Here is a 27,753-nt window from a genome sequence, read left to right as displayed (position 1 = left end):
CTCCCGGCCGCCCCTTCCGCCCTGAGCGTGGCGAATGTGCGGGGCCGGCCGGCGGGCGCGGCACTCCACGGGTGCGGTGTGGCCATGGCGCTGCTGAGGGGTGAGGATCCCGTCCCCCCGCGGATCCCTGGCTCCCTGAGGGGCTCCGGGCGGACCCTGGGGGCGGGAGGTCACGGCTTGGACGCTGTAGGGGCCCCCAAAGCGAGGCAGTTGGTGGGGCCGGCAGGAATTACAAAGTAGAGCCCTCGAGAGCCATTCACTGGGGGATCTCTCTCCCCAGTGTCCCGTCCGTGCCTGCTCGGCCAGACAGCTGGAAGTAATTTGGAACTTCCCAAAAATACCGGGCTGCGTGGGGTCAGAGGGTGGGAATGAGGTGCAGAGGGTGGGAATGATCGCCGTAGAGTGGGGGGGGGGGGCTCAGAGGGTGGGAGTGGGGTTCAGGGAGTGGGAATGGGGTTCAGAGGGTGGGAGTGGGGAGCACAGGGTGGGAATGGGGAGCACAGGGTGGGGAGGGGGTGCAGAAGGTGAGGTGGGGGTCAGACAGTTCAGTCACAGCCCCTGTGTTCAGCACGGTTTTCTGCAGTAGTTCAGTCTTTGGCTCCCTGCGTGCTCGACTCAGTTGTGCTGCAAACGCATAGCAAGGGCTGCGTGTCTGTCCTGTAAGTGAGAGTTTGACTTGTGTGTCAGGAGCAATTTTTCCATGGAAAGGGCTGTCCAGCCCTGGCACAGCTGCCTCGAGCGGTGGTGGAGTCCCCATCCCTGGAGGGATTTATAAGTCGTGTGGATGTGGCCTTGGGAGTGCTGGGGAATGGTTGGACTCCATGGTCTTAGAGGTCTTTTACAGATGATTCTGTAATTCTGTGATTCTCTGTTTACGTGCAGTGACTAAGTGACACCTGAACTGTCAGTGACAGGGAGTTTGTCACATACAGACCCTGCCTGTGTTAGCCCTGATAGTGCAGGATAAACTCCGCAAGTTGCCACAGCTCCTCAGAGTGTTTGGTGCAAAGAACTGATTTATGCTCTGCATTGTTTAAATTCTGTGAATCTTAAAAATGAGGTGCATACACCTTTTAAGACCTGTTCTTGTATGAAAACAAAATTGGAATTTATTGCAATAGGGCTTTTTATCTATTTGACAGCACTTTGCTACTTGACAGACTGTACTTAAATAATAGCATACATGTCAGTCATGGTGTGAGGTTGCAGTGCTAAGGTCTGTGTAGTCAGCATTGTGTTAATTCTGACGGGTTTGCTGAACACAGAGGGCACCTTGCCCATAATAGTTTGATTTTAGTTTTCTGTGCCCGCTGCAGGATTTTCTCTTATCTCAATCCACAACACTTTCATATACCGTTCATGCTTCTCAACTTCCTTTTTTATGTTATAGGTTGTTTTGTAGGCTTTCAGAACAGATCTGATGAAGAATTATTTTCGTACCAAGTGCATTTGAGATATGTTGGAGCATTAAGTAGTGTTTCAGTTCCCTGTTTGGCAGCAAGTGATTAACAAAACCGGTTTAAAAAATGTCTCAAATGTAGTGTTTGGTAAGGATTCAGAGTGATCTTGACTTTCTTTCCCCAAAAGTTGTTCAGATCTCTATGCATTTGGTACTATTCTGCTCTCATGCATTGTTTATCACCTTGGAAAATTGCAGAGACTCTGGAATTTCTCTGATAATGTAGGACAGAACTAATTAATGGGAATTTAAGAAGAGTTGTTAAAGGTAAAGAATCCTTTTTCACTCAGGGCTTCAGCCACCCCTTGCTGCCTCTCCTGAAATTCTGGGGAGGCAGTAGCATTTGTAGGTGCCTCTCCAGTCGAGCAAAATTTGGCAGTTATGTCCCCTGAGGGAGTGTCTGTGTCCAGCTTAATTCAACATAATACAGACTGTGCCGCTGCTCCTTCATCTTCTCCTCGTACTGGTTCCGCCCAGTCTTCTCGCTGAGTCTCGAGTTACTGTTTTATTGAGCAGCCAGAAGGTGAACTCGGGCACGGGACTGATCCAAGTGAAAATGGGACCCTCGTTTTCTGCTGAGTTGGTGTTCAGCCACCTCTGTTGTGTGAGCTGCCCTGGTTTATTGGCCCCGTGGTGCTGTTGGGAAGTGGGCAGCAGTGAGCAGCCTCCGTGGAAGAGAGAGAGGTGGTGTTGGTGTGGAAGGAGTGTTTAAGGGCAAAGTTCCATCCTCGCCCCTGCGCTGCTCGTGAGGCAATGCCGCGGTGGATATGACTGAACAAATAATGTGGGTCACTGACAACCCGGCCAAGAGGGAGGAGAAGGGGTTCTTTTAGCTTGGTCAGGCCCCCAGGCTGGTCTGCAGCAAGGCTTTGTGGTCAGTTAGGGCTGGCACAATTTGGAGGAGGCAGGGAATCAGTGGATGGGAGGAGCGGTGGAGAATGTGGGTATCAAGGCCTGTTTTGCTGCAGGAAAGAAATGCCATGGAGGGAAGGTTTAGATTGGGTATTGGGAAGAAATGCTTTGCCATGAGATGAGCCACTGGCCCAGGGTGCCCAGAGCAGCTGTGGCTGCCCCTGGATCCCTGGCAGGGCCCCAGGCCAGGCTGGATGGGGCTGGGAGCAGCCTGGGACAGTGGGAGCTGTCCCTGCCCATGGCAGGAGGGCTGGAACTGTATGATCCTTGAAGTCCCTTCCAACCCAACCCATTCTGTGATATGTGTCTGAGGATCCTCCCTGCACATTTTAGATCTCTGCACTGTGTTCAGGCCCTTGTCAGTGGGGAGCCTTGACCTTGACCAGTTTGGAATGTCCTTTTCTAGCAGTCATGCAGCCTGGGGTGCAAATGCATGCGGGATGGAGGAGCACCCTCTCTGACAAAACAGCCAAGTAACGCGGAGCAGGTGACCTGAAATCGGTGCTCACAAGCAGCTTAATGAGCAGGCATTTTCATTTGTCTGCGTCCTTACATCTGTGTGTGTCCCTGCAGCGTTCCCTAAAATAGCTGGGTGTTTGATGGGAGCTGTGGAAACAGGGGCTGCGAGCGATACGCTTCAACTGGGGGAAAGTTCACAGCCTGCCTCCCACTTGTTTTTCTGCACGTGGGAGCAGGGAGCCGGTGTGACAGGCAGCCAGGAGATGTTTGCTTTGGTTCAGGGATGGCTTCCCCTGAGCTGGAATTTGTATCAACTGCTCCTGACCCGTGCATTTGTACACAACTGCTTGCACATGGTCTCCTGCCTAGTAAAAATCCCTGGATTTTATTCTCAGGAACCAGAAGATTTGTGCTAAAGCAGTTTAGGTGGCATATATATATTTCTGATGTCAGGAGCATGAATTTTTTGATTAGGGAGAGTTTTTCTTAAGCTAAAGTCCTGAGTCCTCAAAGTTGAAATAGTTGAAATGCATATAAAAAGTGTATGGGGGGATTGTGCTTTGGGGTTTTTGTCGGTGGTTTTTTTTTTTATTGTTTTTTGGGGGTTTTTTTTGTTTGGTTTTGGTTTTTTTTTTTTTTTTTTTTGCTTTGGTTTTTTTTGTGGAAACTATTTCTGCATATAAACCAAAAATCTGCTGATTTTTCTAGAATGAGGGAATGGCCTCTGCTAAAAGCACTGTTCTTTATCTGATTTTTTTGCAGGTGTCTCCTACAGGATTTCCTAGATGTTGCTGGCACGTTTTTAGTGCATTAGCACTAATTTTTGATGCATATGGCAGCCTACTCCAACTCCACATTTGTATCCAGCCTTACTCTGTTGTCAAACCTCACTGTATTTCCAGAATCTTCCCAGCTTTTTTTTCTGACTGTTAATTCTTCACGCCTTCCCTGTCTAAAGCACCATTCATTATTTATCTCAAACTTCCTGTGTTCATGTTGCCTATTCTTAAAAAGTTTTGGGTTAATTTGGGGTGTCACCTGTTGCCCTGTTCTTTTAAGTTCTCCTGAGCCTGCTGATGTTTACATTCTTGCAACGAATTTTCTCACGCGTTTTTTTTTGCGAATGCTTATTGTTTCGCATTCTTTTCTGGAGGAGGAGAAATTTGATGGACTGTTGGTTTTGTCCAGTGTCATTGGAGAGGTGGCACTGTCACCCCCCAATCCACTGTCACTTTTAGAAAAATCTATAAATGTTGGAGTCAGAAATTAAACTGCCCTTCTTTCACCCTGTGTCCGCATGGTTTTATTTCGTGTCCTGCAGCGACGCTCGCGCGCTGGAGCCTGGCTTGGCGCTCCCCTGCGCGCGAGGTGCTGTGCCTGTGGATAATTTGTGCCCCCCCGGGTGTGTGTTCACTGTGGGCCGTTTCTGCCCCCGCTGCAGGTGTGTTCATCGTGGCAGCCAAGCGCACTCCCTTCGGCACCTACGGGGGGCTGCTCAAGGACTTCTCGGCCACCGACCTGACGGAGCATGCCGCTCGAGCCGCGCTGGCCGCGGGCAAGGTGCCCCCCGAGATCATCGACAGCGTCGTCGTGGGCAACGTCATGCAGGTTGGTGGCCTGCAAGATCTCCTGCCTGGGGGCTGTTCCAGGCACCCTCGGTGTGGCCCTGTGGGCCGCTGCCTCGGGCTGGCAGCCAGAGGGGTCGGTAGCGGTTTGCAGGCTAGTGTTTCTTGCTTGTGCTTGAGGGATGTGTCCTATGTGATTTGTGGTGCTGTTGGGAGCAGGGCTTAGCTTGCTTTTTTTAGTGCCAGAGGTCGTTTAAACCAGGACGAGCTGACCTCCTAAAAGTATGTGTCAATTAACTGGTTAGTTGCTAATCCCAGGTATGTTTCCCTTGTTTTAATGGCTGGAGCTGTGTGTCTCAGTGATCAGTATTTATTCACTGAGTTGTATAAATCCCTTTCTGTGTCAAGCCTGTAAGTGATATGAGTCAATTTCTCCTGTGTTTTCCATAGAATTATTTTTGAGTTTCCTTTGAACTGGGAGGATTCATGCTTTGATTGGCAGAGACATTTGGACAATCGTGTCTTTTCCAAAGAGGATGCTGTTGTATGCATTGCAGAGCTGCAGTTACCCACACATACAAATGAGGATCTTTGTTTTAGGCAAGACAGCAAAGAACATTCCTAGCTTTTTTTTTTTTTTTTTTTTGCTTTGTATTCTGATTTCACCATTACTATTAAGGGTGGGGACTTTTATTTTGCACTGCATGTTTCAAGGATGCAGAAGAAGCAAACAGCTGAGAACTTGGACAATAAGCAAAGAACAAGGTGGTATTCCTTCTTTGCATTTTCATCCAAAAGAGTGGTTTCAAATTATTCTGTCTCCTACAGCTACCATCTAAGCTTCTTTTATTCAGCTTTTCAATTCTGTAAGAGCTGTTTGTGGCCTAGGAAAACATTGCTGCACTCAAATCTCTTGTAGCGCTGTCACATAAAAAATAGCTATCTCCTGATAAAAGTTTCTTTTTATTTTGAAAGTACATGTCTTTTCCTTTGCATCATACTTCCCCATCCCAGTAGATTTTTTTTTTAATTCTGGTTTATTTATATTGTTTGATTAAATTTAATAAACTGTGAATGTGTGACTTCTTCAAACTCCTTCAGCAGAAGTGGCTTCATTAATTTTTTTTTTCTGAACTTGCAGTAGTATTGCAGCACTGTTCACAGAACTTTGTCTTTATGACACATTTTAGCTTAGGGCGCGTTCCCCAAGGGCATAGGTGTTCTCTCTGTTTTTGGGAGGCCTTCCCTTGTTAGTCTGAACAATATTAATTTACCTTAAAATAATTGCAGCTTGCCTGGCAGGATCTGCCCTTGTGTCAGCCTGCTGTACGGGTGCTGTTTTGAAAATAAAGGATAAGGGAAAAAACCATAAAGTTTCTGACTTAACACACACTTTCTTTAAAATGCATATTAAGACAGTGGCACTTTCAGATCCTGTAGGATAGTGTCTTTCTGAGCTGAATCAAAGTGCTTTGGGTGAGTGGTAGGATTTCTGCTGAACATGCACCATCTTCTGTCTGGGATGCAATCACACCATTTTGACTTTCTTTGCTTTCCAAACCAATGAGAGTGTGACAAAACCTCTTTCCTGTTCTGCCTGCAGAGCTCCTCAGATGCCATCTACATTGCAAGACACGTTGGTTTGCGAGTGGGAGTTCCCATGGCTGTCCCAGCCCTCACTGTCAACAGGCTCTGTGGCTCTGGCTTCCAGTCCATTGCCAATGGCTGTCAGGTACAAAGCTGTGTTTCTGTGTCAGCTGTAGCTTTTGTCAGGCCTTTAAGGTGTAGAAACATGTCCTTTGTGCTTGGGATGAATCTTCACACGGGTTTTTGATAGAGATTTCTATTGTCCAGCACAGTTTTTTGCAGGAGTTCAGCCACCACAGTGCCACATTTTGTGGATGTTTCTTAAAATCCAAGTATTGTAGCAATTTTTAGTTTAATATGAGGAATGCAACAAATGTGAGCTGGTGAACAAGTGTTAGCTTGCTGTGCTATAGTTGCATCCCACAATCCTGTTTGTATGGACTGGAATTACTGGACTCCAGGAGTCTTTCATCTCTTGATCATTGTTTATATTCTCGCCTGCCTAGCTGTGTAAGCAGCAACCTGTGCTTTTTAAGTATGCTTTTGTTCAAAGATCCAAACCTCTCATGGGTTAAGTAGTTTATGAGGTCACTTATTTTAAAATAGAAGAGAATCAACTTCTCTTTGAGGAGTTGGCCTAAACCATTGAGTCAGAGCACACAGATTTTTATTTCATTTGCTCATACATTGCTTTTATGAATACTTGAACAAGCAGATTGTGTATTGTGTGGGATTTTTTTGGTTTTCCTTGGCTAATGAATTATTTTAGGCCTGATATTCTAGAAGAAAAAATGTGAAAAATGTAGAGATAAAGTTACATGTTTGCAATAACATCCACCCATCTGTTTTTACTAGTGCGTTTTGCAGAGGCCATACACACTGTTTGTCCACACTGAAAAAATCTGCTGCAGAATGTGACCACTTTTACTGGAAGTATGGTGGTGAGGTCCTTTTCAAAGATGGCATTTCATCAATGCAGCCTGTGCTGCTTAGGTGCTCACAAAGTTTTTAGTAACAGTAAAGATCATCTCAGCTTATTGCTACACACAAGTTATCAACTAGGAATCTCAAATGCATATCAAGATCACAGAATCAGGGACCTGTTTGGGTTGGAAGGCACATCAAAGGACACCCCGTTCCAGCTCCCTGCCATGGGCAGGGACACCTTCCACTAGCCCAGGTTGCTCCAAGCCCTGTCCAGCCTGGCCTTGGGCACTGCCAGGGATGAGGCAGCCACAGCTGCTCTGGGGTAATTTAATTTTCTTTCATTCTAGTTCATAAATAACTCAAAGTCCAACTCAGTGAAGCATTTTAAGGAAGCACTATTCTTGAATGCTTTGATGGTGCATTTAAGAATTGGGGCTTTTAGGTTTTGTGTGCTTTGCCATTGATGAATTAGTGTGTTTTGGGTACTTACTCTGGCAGCTACCTAGCTATTGTCTTCTAAAATTATGTCCTTTTTTTTGAATTGTAAGATCGTACTTCAGGCTTTGAAGTGTAATTTGTGTTCCTTTTGAGAAGAGTGGGAGCTGAAAACCACAAGCACAACCATTTGTGAACCAAACCACACCAGCATGCAGATGCCTTATGTATTGGTTCCTCTGCTCTGTCATATGTGCACACCCATATTCTCTTCTTCCCTCATGAATGCAATCATTCTTTGCTGAAAGGAAGAAAAAGGGATGTGGCTCAAAGGAGACAGACCCCACCATTAACAGAAGGGTAAACCCTTCATCCATGTGCACACATGGCTAAGCTTGCGTTCATTCTGAGTTCATTGCTTTGTAGGTGACAACCTCTTCTTTTAAAACAGTTATTTTTCTCTTCCTCAAGCAGCCAGCTAAATCCTGGATGTGTTTTGTTTTACTGTGTTGACAGGAAATCTGCCTGAATGAGTCAGAAGTTGTTCTGTGTGGCGGAGCTGAGAGCATGAGCCAGGCTCCTTATGCGGTTCGGAAGGTTCGGTTCGGAACCAGATTAGGAGCAGAACTCAAGGTACTTCCTTTGCTCTGTGAGCAAAGCATTGCTTAGTATCAGGATTGTAGGCAACAAATCCTTGCAAATGAAATTATTGGAGATTACATCCAGACTTCATATCTTAAAGCATTTATCTAGTATTCAGACAGTATCAAAACAGTAGGTTCAGGCCATTTGTTGAAGTGTGCCAGTTTTCCAGCTTTTTCAAAACCATTTTTGAGTTCCTGTTCCATGTTAAACATACCAATAAACTCTTGGACACAAAATTTAGTTCACTTGCTACATTCTGTGCAAGTACTGTGTACAAAATGTCTGTGAAGCAGAGGCACACACATTTAGGCAAGGCTAGTAGTGCTGGCAGTAGGTAGAGAGACTGGTAAAGAGCATGTATACCTCCAAGCTGTGAGCATCTCTCAATTTCAAAGTGGAGCCTTGAAGTTAAATCCATTGACCAGTAACTTATATTTACATTTTCTTCTGAAGATAAGTTCTGAGTGAATACTGTGGAAAATACTTTATCAGCAGGATAAACTGAAAACGTGTCACGACTTACTCAGGAGGTCATAACTGACATCAAAATGCAAAATTAGGATATTTCAGTGTTTCACCCCTTTGGATTTTTCTCCCACAACATATTTCCATTGTGAAGATGGTGAATGTCCTTGATTTGTTCTTGTGTGGCGCAGGTCCTACTGACAGCACCTTCACAAAGTTGCTGACACACCAAGTAGGTGCAGCTGTGTTCTTACCATAAAGATAACAGAATTACACAGTGACAGGTGAATGAATGGCTTATCGTGCAGAACTTTACTGCTGACAGAGATAACAAAACCCATCTGAACAGACTGGACTTACCTTTATCAGGTTGAGTGAAGGTAAACTTGGGTATCTTCTCCCCTGAGATGTCATACCCACAGAAACTTTTGACTCTAGCAAGGGGATTCTACCTGACATTAGAGAAAGAGCTAAAGAATCAGTAGGTTGTTGTGCCTTCTCACAGTGCCTCCCATTTCCTTCCTGGCAACCAGGAAGTTTGCTCACAGGACTCTAATAAATAATTAATACAGAAGCAAAATATGCTGAAATACCAAAAATCTATTTTAAAAGCTTTCCCCCAAGCCTCTTGGGGCCATGTGTGAGTGGAAAGAATCGCACTAGAGTGTAATGGAGATTAATTAGAGTAGCACACAAGAGCTTGCACACTGTTTTTCACTATGTTCATTCTGATAAATCAGTAAATTATCTGTAGGTAACCTGAATTAATTCAACAAAGAGCCATTACTTTCTAAGAGACTGCTGAACAGTTAGAAGCTGTCAGTAATAAATACAGGTATTGCCGTGCTTTCTGATTTCCTCCTTCTGATGTTCCACGCAGCTGGAAGACACGTTGTGGGAGGCCCTAACAGATACCCATGTTAAAATCCCTATGGCAGTGACAGCTGAGAACCTGGCTGCAAAGTACAGCATCTCCCGGGAGGACTGCGACCGGTACGCGCTCAAAACCCAGCAGAGGTGCAAGGCTGGTGAGTGAGTCGGGCAGGGGAGGCATTTATGTGGCACCAGTTTCAAGTCTAGTCAGTTTTTAGCCTTGGTTCAAAGCGTTCTGAGGGTTTCTCTGGCTCTTGGTGCTCTTGTCCTTCTGTTTGCATGCTGTAATTTGTGATTTTGTTGGCCCCATCATACAAATAAATCTTAGGGGGGTTGACTTTGACTGTGTGCTGAGTGAGGGGTTGGTTGCACCTCTCAGAAGGTTTAGTGGGAGCCCCTTTCCACTGCCTTCCTGTGCCTTCCTCAGGAATGTCCTTAGCTGTTGAGGCAGCAAACACCACTGGCCAGTCACGGGTGAGCTCCTGCCTGAGCAGGATTCATGTCGGTGAATGTCATTTGTTGGTGCCCCTCTGGTGGGATGCAGCATTGTCCCAGGCATGCCTGACTGCACTCCTTTCTTTCCTCTGCACGGCAGAGCAGTCTTCCAAAGTGACCCACATCCTCCTTGTGTGCCAGCATGTGCTGTAATTCATCTAAATCCTTCTGCTTTCTTTTGCAAATTGAATGTTGTTCTTGAATGCTGGAACAGTAGGAGCACATGGAACCTGAAGAGGGAATATTTGTTTAGGAGCTGTGTTTTGAACTGTTCTCTGGGTGGTTTACGTGCCCAAAACCATAATTCAGAGGCATTCAGCTCTGAGCCTGCAATGTAAGAAGGAGCTGGAGCTGCTGCAGCCAGTGCAGAGGAGGCCACGGAGCTGCTGCCAGGGCTGGAGCCCCTCTGCTCTGGAGCCAGCCTGGCACAGCTGGGGCTGCTCAGCTGCACCAGAGAAGCTCCAGGGACACCTCAGAGCCCCTGCCAGGGCCTGCAGGGGCTCCAGGAGAGCTGCACAGCCCCTGGGGACAAGGCAGGCAGGGACAGCACCCAGGCAATGGCTCCCACTGCCAGAGGGCAGGCACAGATTTTGGCACATTGGGAATTAGGAATTGCTGGCTGGGAGGGTGGGCAGGCCCTGGCCCAGGGTGCCCAGAGCAGCTGTGGCTGCCCCTGGATCCCTGGCAGTGCCCCAGGCCAGGCTGGATGGGGCTGGGAGCAAGCTGGGACAGGGGAAGGTGTCCCTGCCCATGGCAGTGGACTGGAGCAAGATGGACTTCAATGTCCCTTCCAACCCAAACCATCCCAAGTTTCTGTGACTAAGTTACTGTGAAGTTTAGGCCAAAATCCAGTGGGATGTGCAGTGGGCATCCTGGCACTCAACATACGTTGGAGGCCAAAGGTGAATGTAAGAAAGAAGGATGTAAGCATGGTTTTGGATTCTAATGATGGTGCATTTTAACAGCTCCACTCTCGAAGGAAGATTTTGTATTTTTTCTAATGGATGTAGAAGTGCTTTTTGTAACTTTTCTTCATCATTTATTACCCTTCCTGCTCGTTCCTCTTGTTACCTAACTCCTGCTATTACTGGAGCCTTTGCTAGAAACTGTGTTTCTTGTTTCCTAGGATTTTACCTTGCTGTTTTTATTTCTGCATGTAGGACCAGGTCATCTTATCCCACAGTAAAGAGAGAACCCTGTGTGTAATCAGGAAAGAAAAAGGGTTTGAGGCATTTATTGAGAAATCCAGAGGTAGCTAAACAACATCAGATCTGACAATTTCAGTTTTAAATCTCTGTCTCATGTTTTATTAGGCAATCTGGCCAGATGCTTTTTTGGGCATCTTAGATACCTGCAATGACTTGAATTGTTTTAGGTTGTTTAGGCAGCTGAATCCCATTCTGAGATCTGTTTGACAGTGAGAGCCTTTGGAGGATCACCTTGAGCAGGATTTTGACTGATGTACAGTATCTTATCAACAGAAACAATGTGGCTCAAGAGGTTTTCTGCTCATTCCTCTCTGAGTGAGATTTACATCTTGGCCATCTGAGAAATGACAGAACTGTAAAATAAAATTACAGCAGTAAAGGGGAGTATGTACTAAAAATAAACCTAGTGGTTTACACAAAAAAAACCAAACTAGAAGGAGTTCAGCTGTTGAAACCTGACATAAAGTTTCAATATTTGAGGCTTTCTTTGGAGAAGTTTGACAGTGTACGTCTATGGTTTTTACCCAACTTCTTAAAATAACAAAAAACACAAAAAAATCCCCAACAATAAATAAGGAAAATAAAGCATAAATATTGCTGTCCCTGAACTTTTGGTTCAAATAGAGCAAGAAGCTGTGTGCACATGAAAATATGGTTGTAGGTCATGCTGGGCAATCATCTTGATGTTTTTATCAGGTCCTTTTTATTTTCCTTTTTGTGATTGCAGCTAATGATGCTGGCCACTTTAAGGCTGAGATGGCACCAATTGAGGTGAAGACAAAAAAGGGTAAAGAAAGCATGCAAAAGGACGAGCACCCCAAACCCCAGACCACCATGGAACAGCTGACAAAACTCCCGTGTGTCTTTAAAAAGGATGGAACAGTCACGGCTGGGAATGCTTCAGTGAGTACATCAGACCCTTGGGTTGGGCACGTGTCCCCTCTGTGGTTCTCCAAATTTATTGCCACTGCTTTTATCTCTCACCGAGTTGGCTCTCAGTGGTGTCTCCTGACAAAGATGACTTCTGATTCTGCAGCTGAATGCCCCAGCTGACTCTCCCAGCCTCATGCCAGGTGATTCTGGTTGGTGCCAGGGGTTCCTTCAGTCACTCCTAAGCCCTAAATTTGGTTCTGTGGCTGCCACTGATACTGCAGTGAGGCATTGGCATTTCCTCCTGAGTCTTGAGTTGTGCAGTTGGTGGCTGCAGTGGCTGTGTAGCCACTGTCCTTTTGTGGGGGGCAGTGGTAACTGAACTTCTTTGCTTCAAACCTACATTTTTTTAGTGGGCATACTGCTGCTGCTCATCTTTGTACCACAGCTACTGTCCTCTCTCCCCACATTTTGCTTTTACCCAGAATATACTCAGTGCTTAGTCTTTATGGACTGTTCCTCTCACAGTCATTATCTTAATTAATTGATTAAAGTTCTTTGGGCCAGATGGAGTGCTGTGATCATACAGTCTGAATTCATGCCTAAAATAGATCATAGCCACAGCAAGTGTGGGTGTCTGTAAAGCATCTTTTATAATTAATAGCACATATATTACCCATTATTAATAGTGTTCTTGCAAGTCAGCAGAATCATATTTCCAATGCAGGGAAGACTTATTTTTCTTTTCTAACACATTGGAATTCGTGAAACATTTATCTATATTTAACTATCTTTCCCCAACCTCAGAAGAGTGATTTGGTTTTGAAGAAACATTGTTAAATGTTAATTATGGTACCTTAGACTCAAGCCCCTTTTTGGGGTTAAAGAGTGTGAGGATTTTTTTGTTTCTTTGTATTTTCTCACTAAGAATGCTTCTCTCTTACTGCAAGGGTGTGTGTGATGGAGCTGGTGCAGTCATCCTTGCCAGTGAATCAGCACTTAAAAAGCACAGTCTCACTCCTCTGGCAAGAGTAGTAGCTTATCACTCAGCTGGCTGTGACCCTTCCATCATGGGCATTGGTAAGTTGCAGTAAAGCACAATTTTATGGCATCAAACAGCACTAAAATGTTCTTGTCATGGGCATTGTAAAGGAAAGGAGTGTGCTCAGGCTGGTGGCTCTGAAGGTGTTTGTATGCCCTGCTGTCCATCCTGCCATGTCAGTTCATCCCTGTTGTGCAGAGGGACAGATTTGCTCCTCAGTTTGGCTGGAGGGGTGTGTGCAGTGCCTGACCCACAGTAATAGCATCAGCATAGTTCCCCAGGCTCTTCTTTCTTCCCCTTTTTTACTGTCTCTTTTAGTCAAGAAAACAAACACTCATACATTTTTTAAAAACCATTTTCTCCTAAAATTCATGTTCATTTGCTGTGAGCTCTGAATCCCTTGATAAAACGTGTAGCTCTGGGTTGCCTGCCTCCCCTCTTGCTGATGGAGGAGTGTAAGCTTCGAGCAGTTTCAGTGGCTCAAGCTGCTTGGATCCCAAGATATGCATCTGTTCATGTGTTACTTGGAAAACCAAAAACCTTTTCTTGGTTGCTTTAATCCTATATTTTCTGTTTCCTCATTAGGTGTTTTCTGTTTCCTCTCTTAGTGCAAACAGTCCCTCAAAGCCAATCCAGACACCACAGGATTTTTCCCTTCGCTTTAGTTTGCAGACAGCATTGTATCCCAGCATTGCTTTTCCTCTCTGTGTTCTGTTCAGAGGAGCTGTTGTTGGCAGGTTCTGTGTGCCAGTAGAAATGCAAATGAGGCATTGTCAGATTTGTTTTCCTGCTCAGACTGTCTGACACAGAGCAGGAGGGAGGGTTTTCTTCGCTGGACTTGGTGCTGGCATTGTGCTTCCTAGACCAGCCCCTTCTCTCTAGTTCAGGCAGCTCTTCCAGCTTGTTTAAAAACGTCATAAATCATGTGGAGGATCACTTAGTATCCCAACTCCTTCACACCACAGCCTGTCCCCAGCAGCTCAGAGAGACCAGATGAGGTTCACTGACGTGACAGCAGCAGATCTGACAAACAGGAGCTCAGTCTGAGCCACTGTCCTTTCACAGACTGATAGCGTGTCCTGTCTCACAGTGTTCAGTGAGAGAATCCATTGTTTTAAAAAAGAGAGAGAGAGGGGGAAAAGTTTACTTGGCTGTCATTAGGGGTCTTTGTGTTGTCTACATGAGACCCTCCCATTACTCTGATGCGTAACAGGCATACTAAAATCCTTCCCTAATAAGATGCACTTAGTCTGCTGTTAAGCTGCCTGGGGCGCCCTGAAACTCCACTGAGTTCTGAACTGGGCCCTTACTTCTTTTAATTTTTCTGTCTTTACTTAATTTTATGTATTTATTCTTTGAGCTATGTGTTTTCATCACCATTTTGTGGTGGTGTGATTGCATTGTTGGTGTTTTAGAATTGAATGATCAGCCACCACCCAACATCTCAGTATGTTTCTCCTACAAGCACATACCTGATTAACCCTTCCAAATTTTCTTTGAGTGTGTATTTCCTTAGGTAGCTGTATTTGAAGTTAATTTCCCTTAATAATAGTTCATATTAGGTTATAGAAGGCAGCTTTCTTCCAGAGGACAGTGTTGTTGCCAAACTCTTAATAATCTGAAACTCAAAATCTTGCTTTTTTCAGTCGTCCAAGACCTGGGTCTGAGGGAGCATCTAATTGTTTGGAATAAACTAGTTAAAGGTTTGGCTTTTTATTAGAAGATTTTCAGATATATTAAGAACACCAAAACGACAATACCCATAACTAAGCACGTGACCAGCAAACTCTGGAGCAGCTTGTATTTTTCTTATTTTGTTTACCTGGAGGCTGCAAGTTGTGAGGAAAGAGTAAGTGGAACCAAGAGTATTGGGGGAAGGAGAATGCCTCAAAACCATTGTGAAGTTATTTTATTTACCTGGGGACTGTCACTTCTCTTGACTCAAAAGCTCTGTGTGCAGCAGTAGTGACACTCTTAGTTTTCCCTGGCTGTATGTTGGCAAGGAGACCAAGTAGTTTTGAGATTTAGGAGCATTCTTACCACCTAATAAAGCAGGTTAGTGACATATCCAAAATTCATTATCTGCACAGAGGCTTGTGGGAGGGGTTCTCATGAGGCTTTATGAATTTGTCCCATGTAAAACAAGTTTCTAATACTTAATTTAATAATTTTTTAAATTTAACTAACTGCATATGATTTCCAAACAGGCCCTGTACCTGCAATTACAGAAGTTTTGAAGAAGGCAGGACTGACCCTGAAGGATATGGATTTGGTAGAGGTGAGATGTTTTTACAAGAGCAGTGATTTTACCCCTGATCTTTTTAGCAGGAGGATTCCACTCATGCCATGTAGGTGTTCTTGTCTGTCAGGAGCCTGCCTGACCTCTGTCCATCCAGTTTCTGCTGCACAGTCACTACAAAAATCCCAGGCATGTGGAAACTGGAAATGGTGTGATTGCATTCCGTGGAACAAAAATATCCTCATGTGACATGACATTTTACTCCTTTGGCTGGACTGCTCATGTTTTTAATTAGTGATACTTGTGAACATGGCCTTCTTCTGTCAGAGCAGCAGGCTCTTCAAGGACCCACTGCCTCAGAACATACTGTACTTTTTTTTAGAAATCACACCTCATACTTGCTTAGTGTTTGAATTTAGTTGGGTTGGATTGACACATGAGTGTTGGCTGAGCATGCTGTTATAGACACAGCATTTAATGTTTCTCCCAAAAGGACCTGGAAGACCAGTTCACCTCATTTAATCTTGTTTGCACACATAGTGCTGAAAGCTGGTGTTGAAGTTCTGTCCTTTCTCTGGTGCTTTAGGTGAATGAGGCATTTGCACCTCAGTATCTGGCTGTGGAAAAGGTGTTGGGCCTTGACCCTGAGAAAACCAACGTCAACGGAGGTGCCATTGCCATCGGCCACCCCCTGGGGGCCTCGGGCTCACGGATCACAGCTCACCTGGTGCATGAATTAAGGTATGAACTGAGCAGCTGCTCAGCGTGGGTGCGCTGCTGGCGGGTGGATTTATGCCTGCTGACATTTTGGGCACGGATACCGTGTGACTAAACACTTCTGGTCAGTCAGCCTAAAACTCTCCTGGCTGGAGTGGGCTGTATTAGATAAATATAATAAAAATAATAACTCACACTTTCTGTGTGAGTTTGACACCTCTGTGCTGCAGGGCAGGTCCTGCACTTGCCTCACATCCCATCCTGTTGTCATGACAGCATTTGTTCGTTCACCTAGATCTGATCCAAGCCTACTGGAGCCTGTGGGAAGGTTTCGTTTTTTTGAAATGGCCTTTGAGCAAAGTCTGTTCTGTTCTTAACGTGGTGCATTTCATAGAATCATGGAGGCCTGGAATGGTTTGGGTTGGAAGGGACTTTGAGACCATCTCATTCCACCCCTTGCCATGGGCAGGCACACCTTCCAGTATCCCAGGTGGCTCCAAGCACTGTCCAACCTGGCCTTGAACACTGCCAGGGATAGAACAGCCACAGCTGCTCTGGGAAACCTGTGCCAGGGCCTCATCATCCTCACAGCCAGGAATCCCTTCCCAATATCCCATCTGTCCCTGTCCTCTGACAGTGAAAGCCATTCCCCCGTGCCCTTTCCCTCCCTCTCCAGTCCTTTAGCTACTGGAAGGGGATGCTTTAAAAGACTTTGTGGTCACCTGCTCTCTCCTTTAGCCCATTTTCAGAAATTCTGGCTCTTTTGGCTTGCTTAATATGCTTAGCAGCATTTTAATTCCCCCCTCAGGGCGGAGATCACTGTGTCTCTCTGCTTGCACTTGCAACACTGTCTTAGTGCTCATCCGTGAAACTTCAGATCATTTGCACCTTGCAGAACTCTGTTTCTTGGAGTGTGGTTGTAGAAAACTTAGCGTTTGAAATCTACCTCAGCAATGTTTTTAGTTTAAAAACTACTCCAGAAATGTTCAGGTGGGGTCTGGTGGAAGAAGTTTGTGCCTGTGGCAGGGGCTGGAACCGGATGATCTCTAAAGTCATTGTTCAGAAATATTTCAACAGCACTTGAGACTTCATGGTATTTTACTAGAAAAATAACAACATAGACATTCTAAAATGTCATTGTCAGTGACACCCAGTTGGTAGCTGGTTTCCTCTCATAAAATCAGGACAGGAGCTGCTGATTTTATGAGAGGAGACCAGCTGCAGTAACCTGCAGTAACCAGTCTCCTGTTTCTGTTTCTGGGCAGGCGCCGCGGCGGGAAGTACGCAGTTGGGTCAGCGTGCATCGGCGGAGGGCAAGGCATTGCTGTGCTCATTGAGAACACAGCCTGAGGCCTCCTGGGCCCTGCAGCTGCTGATCCCCTGAGAAACCTGCCTCTCTGACACCAGGGCATCGCTGCCTGCCTTTCCTGCAAGGTAAAGGAACGACTGAGAAGTCAGAATTCTGAACAAAAGAGATTCATTGATGTCTTTCTAACTAAAGGAAGTGCAGCATCAATATAATTTCACACTGATGAAGTATTTTCTAAAAGCCTCTTTTCAATCAATGTATTTCTGTAGGCAAAATTATTTTCATTTCCTGAGGAAATTGCCTGTCAAACTTTCACCCAACCTGCCTTAAAATAGCAGTCAGTGCAGCTTCTTAAGCAAGTATTGCTTAAACTTATTTCAGCTACTGACACTGTCTGGTACATGTGCCTCTTCTATTATCAGGAAATGTGAAAATGCAATCAGAGACTTTTTGAAGTATATATTGATTGTAGATTGATGACTGTTAACCTGTACCCTGCTGTTCTGCAAGGGAAAAGAACAGAAGCTGAAATTTTCATTGTGCCTCCCAAAAGAATAATAAATATAACACACAAAGAAAAAAGGCTTGGCGTTCTGTTTGTTAGTTTATTTTTAAAGTAAAGCAACGTGAGAATTGTTAGTTTTGGGAAATCAGTGTTGGGTTTTGGAGAGAGTGTTTCTTTTTGTTGAGGAATAACTGGTGTTTATTAGGTAGTTTCTAGAGAGCTCCAGCAAATCTGCCAGCCCCCTGAGAAGGGGCACATTCACTGCACGCACTCAGCACCTCTTTCTTAAAACTCCTCTGATAGTACCACCCATATTTCTTGGGACTGCTGGTGTGGGGCTGTTGTTGGCCACTTGGGGAGGTGCAGCTCTGAGGAAGCTGCCCCAGAGGCAGTGGAGTTGGAGTTATGAATCATTTGACAGAGCCAGCATGACATTGGGGTGAAATGAAGTCTTGGTGCTCGCTGGAGTCCTCCAGGCTCTGTGAGCAGCTTGCAGCTTGCTCTGATGTGCATGTCTGCATCAGGTGCTCACTGGAGAGAGCCCTGCCAGAGACAGCACACACCTCTCCATAGCCCTGGAACAGCAGCAGAGACTTCAGCCTTTACTCCTTCTCATCCTCTGTCAAATATTCCTTACCTACAATCCTGTGCTGGCATGGGAGGATTGTGAAAGCCACTCAAACCTGTCTGCCTAGCCTAGCAGGAAATTCAGGCCAAGGCAAGTGTTGCTACAGCTGGTGGATAACAATTGAAGTATGCTGATTACCTTCCCAGGGGTTTTCATGGGTGCAGTGACTTCAAAAACTGTAGAGGTATTTAGCAGTGTTTATATGGATTAAAAAAATCTCCAACCAACTCAGCTGCAGTAGGGCAGCAAACCAGATATTTATCTAATACAGTGTCTGTTTTCCTCTTTCTACTCTTACTGTAGTAGATTGGGATTACTGGGATTTCACTGCTCAGAAAACATTTTTCACATGGATTTTGTCACATCTTTTGCAGGAGGATTTTTATTTAATAACCAGTAGTGCTTTCTGTCATAACCAATAACTAATTCCCTGTTTCTTCTTAGAATCATAGAGGCATGGAGTAATCTGAGCTGGAGGGGACCCCCAAGGATCACCCATTCCAGCCCCTGCCCTGCACAGACCCCCAGCAACCCCACCCTGGGCATCCCTGGTGTCCAAAGGCTCCTGGAGCTCTGGCAGCCTCGGGGCTGTGCCCATCCCTGGGGAGCCTGGGCAGTGCCAGCACCCTCTGGGGAAGAGCCTTTCCCTGAGATCCAACCTAACCCTGCCCTTACAGCGCTTCATGTCATTCACTCATGTCTGGTCATTCCCTCAGTCTGGTCACTGGTTGTAGAGATCATGGTTGGGTCCTCATGGAGGAATTTATGGGCAGTTCTTGTCTGTGGATGATCACTGAATTCTCATTTTCAGAGAACTGGATGTGTTTTTCCAGGATCTTTTCCTTGTGCAATAACAGTTCTTGAGCTCATCATTGTGTGTTTACAGTAAATCCTCTTCATGTGCTTTATTTAGCACACAATGTTTCATTTCCTCTTTTTATCACTCACATTTTTGAGATTCATGTGTAATTCTAGCCAGGAGAGCTGCATTTGGTCATCCTGAATTATGGTGTAATTTCTGAAGAACGCATCATCATGTCCATCTTATTTTCCAGAGAACTTTTTATGCATTAGCTGCAGCTTTCCAGATACCTTGACAAATGTGTTATCAGCACAGATGATGTACATCCTCCTGCCAGTAACCTTTCTTTGCAGTGTGAGCCAACTGCTTATTCCCATATCATTCCATTTTTATCCTGCTCATTTTCTGTGAGAACTGAGGAGGCTGAGAGGCTTTGTCACACAAAAGTGAGGCAGTGAAAAATCCTTTCCCATGAAGTTACTGGGGCTTCAGGCAGTGCAGCTCTAGCACTTGCAGCTTCTTTCACATCACCCAGCTGAGTGAAGTCAGCCAGGTCAGAATGATGTGCTTGTAGAATCATGGAATGGTGTGGAGACTGTCCCATTCCAGCCTCTGCCATGGGCAGGGGCTCCTTCCGCCAGATGAGATTGTTCCAGCCTGGCCTGGGGCACTGCCAGGGATCCAGGGGCAGCCACAGCTGCTCTGGGCACCCTGGGCCAGGGCCTGCCCACCCTCCCAGCCAGCAATCCCTAATTCCCTATAGCCCATCAAAATCTTCTTTGTGCAAATTGAACTGTTAAATGGTTGAGACCAGTGACAATCCCTCTGCATTCCTCTTCTGTGGTTCCTGATTTCGCTTCTAAGCCTAAAGCATGGCATTCCCAGAAGGCCAAAACCAGGTCCTGTACTGGGCCCTACACAAACACAGTTTGCTGTGCTTCAGAATCACAGAATCACAGAATGGTTTGGGTTGGAAGGGACATTAAAGATCATCTACTTCCAACCCCAGTGCCATGGGCAGGGATTCACAATGCTGGCTTTCTTCTTGCTGAGTTATCATTAAAGATGAGCAGAAGCATTGATGTTTGATTCCTGAGCCAATCTTCTACGTTACGTAGGAGTGCTGAGCCTTGAGGATTTGGTTTGAGCTTGTCTTTGCTAGTAAGCCCTATCATGTATTGCAGAATAACAGCAGAAATACCTGATCCTTGTACTAATTCCCAGCTATGTTCTCTGATTTCCTGGATATAACAATGGCAGAACTGTGTTTCTGCCTTTGGGAAATTAAGGCATCTCTGCTGAGATCAGTTGGGATTACGGGAATTTAAGTGTCCTGGAAGAAGTGGGAGATAAGAAATGTGTTAGATTTTAGAGGGATAATCACATACTTTAAATGTACTGAGTGCATACTTTCTTTTTTTTTCCTTCCTTTTTAGGCTCAGTTGTATTCTTTACGTGAATAGCCTCTATTATGCAGTATAACGAAAATGCTAATTTCTTTCTTTTTTTGTACCGTGTGGGGAAAGAAAGCACGTGTGGGATTTAATGCTCGTGTAGAACTGTGCAGGATTTACTTTTTCAGGCGGGTGTAGCTTTCTGCCACTGGGTGGAGCATTTTAGACACCCTGCGGCTCTCCCAGCCTTGCAGAGGCGTCTGCACTCCCTACAGTAGCACAGCCTTTCTCCTGAGTGCTTGATGGATTAAGCCTTGAAACTGAAACACTTGAAAATTCAGCGTTCCCCGTTTCTCTTTTTACGGTTTTTGAACAGGCAACTGCCACGACAGCAGCACGCCCGTGCTGCTCTGCACCCCAGAGCTGCTGGGCTCCGAGGGCATTGGGGAGCACTTGGTGTTTCACAGAGCGGGTCCCAACTGCAGCTTGTGGGGAGATCACTGGAGTCTGGCAGGAGATGAAGAGAGTATATTCTGTGGTTCCTTTGTCCAGAAAAAAAGCTATTAAACCTTAATCCTAAACAACTGTATGGGAGAGAGAGGGAGAAGGTGCAGAGGCCTGACAGAGATAGACTCACCTGTTGCATTCCTTTCTGGATTAGATATGAGCAGTTCTGCTGCACTGCTAGTGGAGCTCCAGTAATGAAGATGGGATGTTGTGTAGCATTCTGTGCATAAAAAAATTACTTGTTGAAGCTCCTAAAGTGCACATTTTTGGGGAAGTCTCACCTCATCGTGAGAGTATTTCTAGTAAGCTCTTCCTCCATCTGCAAATCCAGACGTTTTCCATCTGGTGTGATGCTGTTAAGCTGGGAAGGGCTCTGTCTGGCCTCTCCACCTGCCAAAGTCTGTGCTGTCTGACTGGGATGCTGCAGGGGGATGCTGAGGGGGATCAGAAGGGAAATTAATCCTTCTGAGAGCTCAAAGCCAAGGATTTAGTAACAGGGATACACTTCCCACCTTCTGGAAGCAGCTACAAGGAACCTAGTGCTGGTCATGCCTTTGCTGACTTTGGTACATTTGAATGAAAAAGTAAATTTAGCAGGTGGGTTGGAGGATGAATGAAGTTTGAATTGCACATATGGTTGTTGGTTTTAGTTTTATACTGGATAAGTATTTCTCATGGAAGTGAGTTAAGATCAAAAGGTAATGTTTTTGGACTTGAGGGCAGCACTCTTTGAGAACAAGTCCAGCTGTAGAGCCAGTGATGCTTGGTCAAAATGCTGGAGCCGTAGGAATTGGAGGGCAGATCAGGTGTAATCTCAGGCTGCTGATCCACAGCTGTTTGGAATTGCCATCATGACAGACTCCCCCTGGCAGGTACTCCACGAGGCAGCTATTGATTTCCCTCTGGTGATCGTGCTCTTGCTCTGATTCAGCAGGAGCCGGGCTGTGTGTTCACACCCTGCCTGGGCTGGATGTGTTTTCTGTGAGATCAGGCATTGCCCAAATGTGGCATTAACGATTGTGAAAGCAGAGCTTTAATCTCTGGGAATCAGCGGGACAGGGAGCTGTTGCACGGAAGCTGCAGGCAGCAAGCTCTGGGAGTGAACCTGCCGGTCTGGAGAGGTTGTGGTGCCCAGCCTGGACACCAAGAGCCAGGCACCCCAAATTCCTGTCTGTCCCGAGCACAGACATCACACCAGCTCCTCCACATTAGCAGCAGGAAACTTAGAATAACAAAAAATAAAAGAACAAAGTAAGCATCTATGAGCCAAAACCTGAGCTGTGGGGCTGCAGGACTCAGGAGGAGGGGAAGGGCTTTGTGCCCTCATGTCTGTGTTGCTGCCTGATAACCTCTGCTAACCTATGAAATGTTTTTCATTCCTGCTACTAACTAATCAGTTTATGGAGCTTGTAAGCGCCATCTGACCACATCTCCAAAGAAAACTCACCCAAGTTTTACTTTGAGAGATTTGAGCACTGACAGCAAGCTGGAAGCTCAGAATTTTTATGGTGTTAAATTCTTCTGCAAGTTCCTCACTGCGCTGTATCCAAACATGTTTCTTCAGTGTTGAGTGCATGTCACATATTTTCTCTAGCATTGTATTTACTTTAGCCTTTGCCAGGAAGGAAAAAAAAATTAATCCCTCTTTATAAACATTTAGCTCTAGTACAAGATACACATGATATAATCATTGGGCTTTCTGTTTTTCTTGTAAGAGTATTTTACACAACAATGTTTTTCCCCTCTGCTGTGGTTATTTATAAAAAGAGATTTTTCAGGTCTTGAAAAGGGATTTGCAAAATCTAGAGTGTGAATCAGAAGACAACATAAGTTTAACAAGGGAGGGAGAACTTAAGAGATGGCAGAGCATTGGGAAGTTGTATTTACTGGAACACTAATTGGATTGAGCATGAAATAACTCAATTTTATCAATAACTCAATTTCAGGAGCCTCTTCTGACACTCTCCAGGTTAAAGTTCTTTACCTGTACAAACTAAAGATGTGCTCTTTTTAATAAAAGTACATTCACCAGACTCCAGAAACTTCTAAATCACCTTAAAAATAATCATAAAACTCTGTGATTCAGCAAATCTGCAGTTGCTAGAAGGGTAAAAAACATTACTAATTTGGAGAAAAGCATTGTGAGGTTGTGGTGAGCGAAAAGTAGAACGTTTTTGACTACTTCTCTAACAGTGGCAAGTGTCAGTCTGCAGATTAGATTCAGGAGAGGTTGTAAGGAAGTAGAATATGGAAGTAGACTGAGTATGGAGTAGGGTACGGAGTATAAATTGATGTGGAGTAGTTTAAACTTGAGACAAAGGGCAAGTATGGATATGAACCAAGAACTCACTGTGGCAGGTATTGGATGCAGCTGCACAAACAGTAGTATTTATTCATTAATGCTGTTTCTAAGAAAGGGATGAGGTTCAAGTGCTGTGTGCCCTCACCAGGGGTGTCCTGCCTCTGTCGCCACCTGTAGCTTTTTGTCCTGGAGAACTGGGACCCTGAGTGCTGGTGCCCTGGGCAGAAGTGTGTGCTGCAGGGCTCTGTGCTGCTGTTTTCTCTCTGACAGCTTCCAGGTGGAGGCCCACGACTCTCGTACTGCGAAGCAGGTGTGCCCCTTGCTCAGGTCCTGTTTGCTTGAGGGCTGCTCTCTGTCTTCAGCCTCCTCCTGCTCTGCCCAGCACCGGGGTGGGAGGAAGGGTCATGGAGTGCCATGGAAAAATGCAGTTGCAGGCCTAAAAATAGATTCCCTGAGGATGACTTGAGAACCGACCAAACCCAAGGAATTTGTGGTATGTTGCTAGCACCTGTGTAATTCCAGTCCAAATCAGTGGCTTCAGAGGAGGATTTCACTGTGACTCCCCTGGGTAGGCCGGGGGAGTGTCAGTGACGCCCATCCCTGCACGTGGGATGGAGGATGAGCAGCTTGGGGCTCTAACCATATAGAGATGTTCTCTTTTTCCTTTCTTTGCACCTCCCCTTGTTCTCACGTGGTTTGGGCACTGGTGCAGTTATTTGGCACAAGGTTTGGAAGCAGCCAGGGGTGCCACTGCTGGAATGGGCCTCTCCATGAGATTGATGAAGGCGCAGTGAACTCGCTCTCATCCCTCAGCCTGCTTCTCAGAGAGAGCTGGAGCCAGATTTTTGTGTATCAGAGATTCTTTGATTTGTTTTGACACTGCAGGTGGTCCCCTGTCATAGAACCAGGGAATGTGTGGGGTTGGAAGGGACCTTGGAGCCCACCTTGTTCCACCCCAGGGACACCTTCCACTGTCCCAGGCTGCTGTCTCCCATCCATGGACCTGGGGAATGTCCTGCACAAGTGCAAGAGACATTTGGAATGGAGGTGCAAAACTGCAGAGCACAGCACAAGCACCCAAAGGCTGGGCTCCCAGCCTCCCCACTATCCCACTTGCTCATGCTCTCCTGGACACACTCCCTGGGCAAAATCTGAGCTCAAGTCAGTGGGTTGTTTTTGCCTCAAGCCCTGGATAGAATCTGGGAGCAGACCTGTTAGGAGATGAGTAAAATCTGAACTTCAAAAAAAAAAACATTTTTCTATGAAAAATAGGTAATGCAGTATGTCAAAATTCTGAGATGCCTCCCATGTGAGATACCTCATCAAGCCATTATTTACCACTGATAGTGCTGGAATAGACCACGGAATCACAGAACGGTTTGGGTTGGCAGGGACTTTTGAAGGACCCCTAATCCATCCCCCTGCAATAGTCTGGGGCACCTTGCACTAGATCAGGTTGGTCAGAGCCCCATCCAGCCTGGCCTTGGATGTTTCCAGGGATGGGGTATCAGGGATCTACCAAATGCCTTGTACAAAGCTGCAGTACACCATGCAGTGGATGTCAGAATCTGGTAGATAATGAGCCAAAACCTGACTTTCGTGGCCCTGGTCTCATGTTACACCCCAACTCCTGAGCTTATCCCAGCAGCAGCCTGGCTACCTGGCCCTTTCCCAAGGTGCTCCTGAGCAGCTGAGCTCCCCTGCTGGCCCTGGCTCTGCCAGGCTGCAGGTGCAGAGCTCCGGGCTGTGACTCAGCCCCTGACACTCCAGCCAGCCACCTGCAGCATCCCCAGCTGAAGCAGCTCCTGATCTGCATCTGATAGAGGGTTCCAGGCTGCCAGAAGAGGTGTTCAGTGCCCAGGTTCCTCATTCCCCAGGAATGGGGCTGGGGCTGTGCCAGGCAGGTTTCAGGTCCTGGGTAGCTCCTGTAGCTCTTCACCGTTCTGTGTTTGATTCGTCTCTGAAAAACCTGGCACCTGAGCACCACGGTGCTCCTGGAGGAGCACAACTGCTGTATGAGCAGATAGTCTGAGTCCCAGATGAGGGGAGATAAGGTTAACTTGGTGTGTGCTGCATCCACAGGGCCTGATTAGGAAATGAGTGTTCTCAGCAGTTGCTGAACGAGTGCATTTCACAGGCTGTTGTTTGTCCCAGGGGAAGTTTTATTTATTACGTAAATTTATGGTTTGTGAGCTCCTTTGAGGCCAGAACAGGGGTCAGTTTGACGTGTTTTGAAGTGACTATCAGCTGTTTAAAGCATGGATTTCATATAAATAAAATCCTTTAGGGCATCAACCACCAGAAATATGCTGGAGTTCATCAAGGTTTCTGTTAATTTGCTAATAAACTTGCAACTGGAGCTGCCTGTGCCCCTTTCAACCATGAGAGTTTGAGATAGGAAAACAAAACAAGGACTCTTCACAGGGAATATAACATTCAACTGTATTTCTAAAAATGCTTTATGTGACATAGGCAGCTGCCTGTGCAGGTGTGTGCACAGTGCTGATAGCTTGGTGGCCATGCAGTGTGAATTGAGGCATCACTGGCTTTTGCAGGTTGGTGATGTTCTCCAAGCTCACCTTGTGCTGAGAAGAAGTAAAAGAGGTCTCTCTCCTCCAATTTCAGGTCTTGATGCCTGAATGATAGAAGTTTTTGCAACTACTGTTGCACAATTATGCACGTGTGTGAACATAGCTGCTGTAGTGGCAGGACTCCTCCAGTTTCAGCCCTCAGGTTACGTGGTAGCTGTGCAGCTCAGTGCTAGAATAAGGAAAATTAGACGTGATTTTAAAGGACAGTTTAAAGTGAGCACCCTGTTCTTCCTGCCCTCCGGGGAGGTGTCAGAGGTGGTGGTTGTAGGGCTGGGAGAAACCCCTTCCAGCCTGCTGCTTCCCTCTGGGGCAGCGTTCAGCCTGCTCATCCTCCTGTGGCACACACTAGGAGCCATTAGGAGTGGAGCTTGCACCCCTCCTGAGGAACAGGGAGAGAAAAACCTGCATTCCTCTTGTGAGACATAGAATTTCATCACTGTCAGTGCTCAGAGCTGGGTTTGTGTCAGTGCCTCCTCCCTGGGTGCCTGCTAAAGACAACCAGAGCAAACGTGTGGGACTCAGGGTTGGCCTGTGGCATAAGGCAGGCCCTTCCCCAGGGTTTCACCTCTTCATTCCATTTTCCAGGTGTGCTTCCAGCCCTGGAGTGTGCCCAGCAGAGGTGCCTGCTGGGACAGGGCTGCTCTGCAGTAATCCTCGAGGTTTCAACAGCGTGGACAAGCTGTTCCTTGGAGAAGTGGTTCCTGCTCTGTTTGTTTTGGACGGTGCCCCTGGTCTTGCTCAGCAGCAAGCTCCCTGGCAGGTGGGGAGCACTGGTTCTACCTGCTCTGTTCCTCCCACAGCTGCTGTGCTGTGGGGTGGGGTGGAGCGAGCTGCTCCAGGCTCAGGGCCCTGGGGATGCTGCCCCTGCCCAGGCAGGCAGCAGGAGTGCCCTGCACCAGTGTCACAGCTGGCAGAGGTTCTCTGGGGTGACAGGGAGAGGTGACACCTCCGTTTTATCCCTGAAACGCTCCAGGTTTCCTGTGTGGCTGCTCTGGCAGGGCTGTTCATACCCATATTTGTGTGCGAGGCTGCTCATAGCCCTGTTTGTCCTCATGAGCTCATGTGGAGGCCCAGCTGTGTTTGCAGAGCAGATGAGTGTCTTGGGTGTACTTGGAGCTGAGGAACATGCCACATCTTGCATGGACTGCAACAGCGTGCTGCACTTGTGGGACCTGTGCATGCCTGCAGTCCCACCCCGTGGCTGATCACTGACTTGATGCCCTGAGACCCTGATCAGGAGGGCTCCTGCATCTCCTCCAGAGCCAAGAGATGGCTCAAAATCAGGCTGAGCTTTGCCTGAGTCCTTGTGCAGCCAGGAACCATGCAGAAAACCATCCTGGGTGAGGCTATCCAGCTCCTGAAGCAAACAAATGGGGGCACATGGCAAATAAAGTTTAAAAGCCATGGTTTTAGAGTGTTCTGCAGCACTTGTGGTGTGGAGTTAATTTTTTTCCTGCACTCAGTGAGGCTGGGGCCGGGTCCTTAGAGAGCTTTTTGGAGTGGGTAGATGCCTGTTGGGACTTCAGGGTTCCCAGGGGCTCATTGTCATCCACGAGATGTGTTTGTGTTTGTTCCTAACTGCTTTTGAACAAGTTATGCAATGAGCTTTGCAACTCTGCAAATTTCATTTCCACTAATAGAAAGTCTCAAGAAGTGGAAATGAGGGTGACAAGTGGGCCTTTGGGGATGGTGCTGTTAGGAGCTGGGAAACTCTGTGGCAATGTTGCAAGTATCAGTCCTGGGAAGTCTGGTGCAAAATAAAGTGATAAGGGATTTTTACTCATTGAAAAATTGTGTTGTACAGGCCTGTTTTAAAT

The 27,753-nt window shown here is 46.3% G+C and overlaps 1 protein-coding gene across 1 annotated transcript; it reads left to right on the top strand.

Moving 5' to 3' along the window:
• Positions 1-56: 56 nt before the first annotated feature.
• ACAA2 (acetyl-CoA acyltransferase 2) lies at positions 57-17,781 on the top strand. The gene is made up of 10 exons (XM_054283421.1): positions 57-100; positions 4,272-4,438; positions 5,999-6,127; positions 7,861-7,977; positions 9,335-9,482; positions 11,758-11,933; positions 12,851-12,980; positions 15,150-15,220; positions 15,768-15,922; positions 17,164-17,781. Exons 1-10 carry the CDS (start codon positions 85-87, stop codon positions 17,246-17,248), a joined length of 1,194 nt encoding a protein of 397 aa, XP_054139396.1. The 5' UTR covers positions 57-84; the 3' UTR covers positions 17,249-17,781.
• Positions 17,782-27,753: the final 9,972 nt, after the last annotated feature.

Source organism: Melozone crissalis, unplaced genomic scaffold (genome assembly GCF_028551555.1).
Source record: "Melozone crissalis strain CALT ecotype California unplaced genomic scaffold, PUWL_Pcris_2 ptg000036l_1, whole genome shotgun sequence".
NCBI lineage: Eukaryota > Metazoa > Chordata > Aves > Passeriformes > Passerellidae > Melozone > Melozone crissalis.
The sequence above is the reverse complement of the archived record's forward strand: the minus strand, read 5'-3'. Positions and strand labels throughout refer to the sequence as shown.

Excerpts from the sequence above, each read along its gene's own strand:
- ACAA2 (XM_054283421.1), top strand. Across the intron at positions 11,934-12,850 it reads TCACGGCTGGGAATGCTTCA|GGTGTGTGTGATGGAGCTGG; the intron begins GTGAGTACATCA and ends TCTTACTGCAAG. Across the intron at positions 15,221-15,767 it reads AGGATATGGATTTGGTAGAG|GTGAATGAGGCATTTGCACC; the intron begins GTGAGATGTTTT and ends CTGGTGCTTTAG.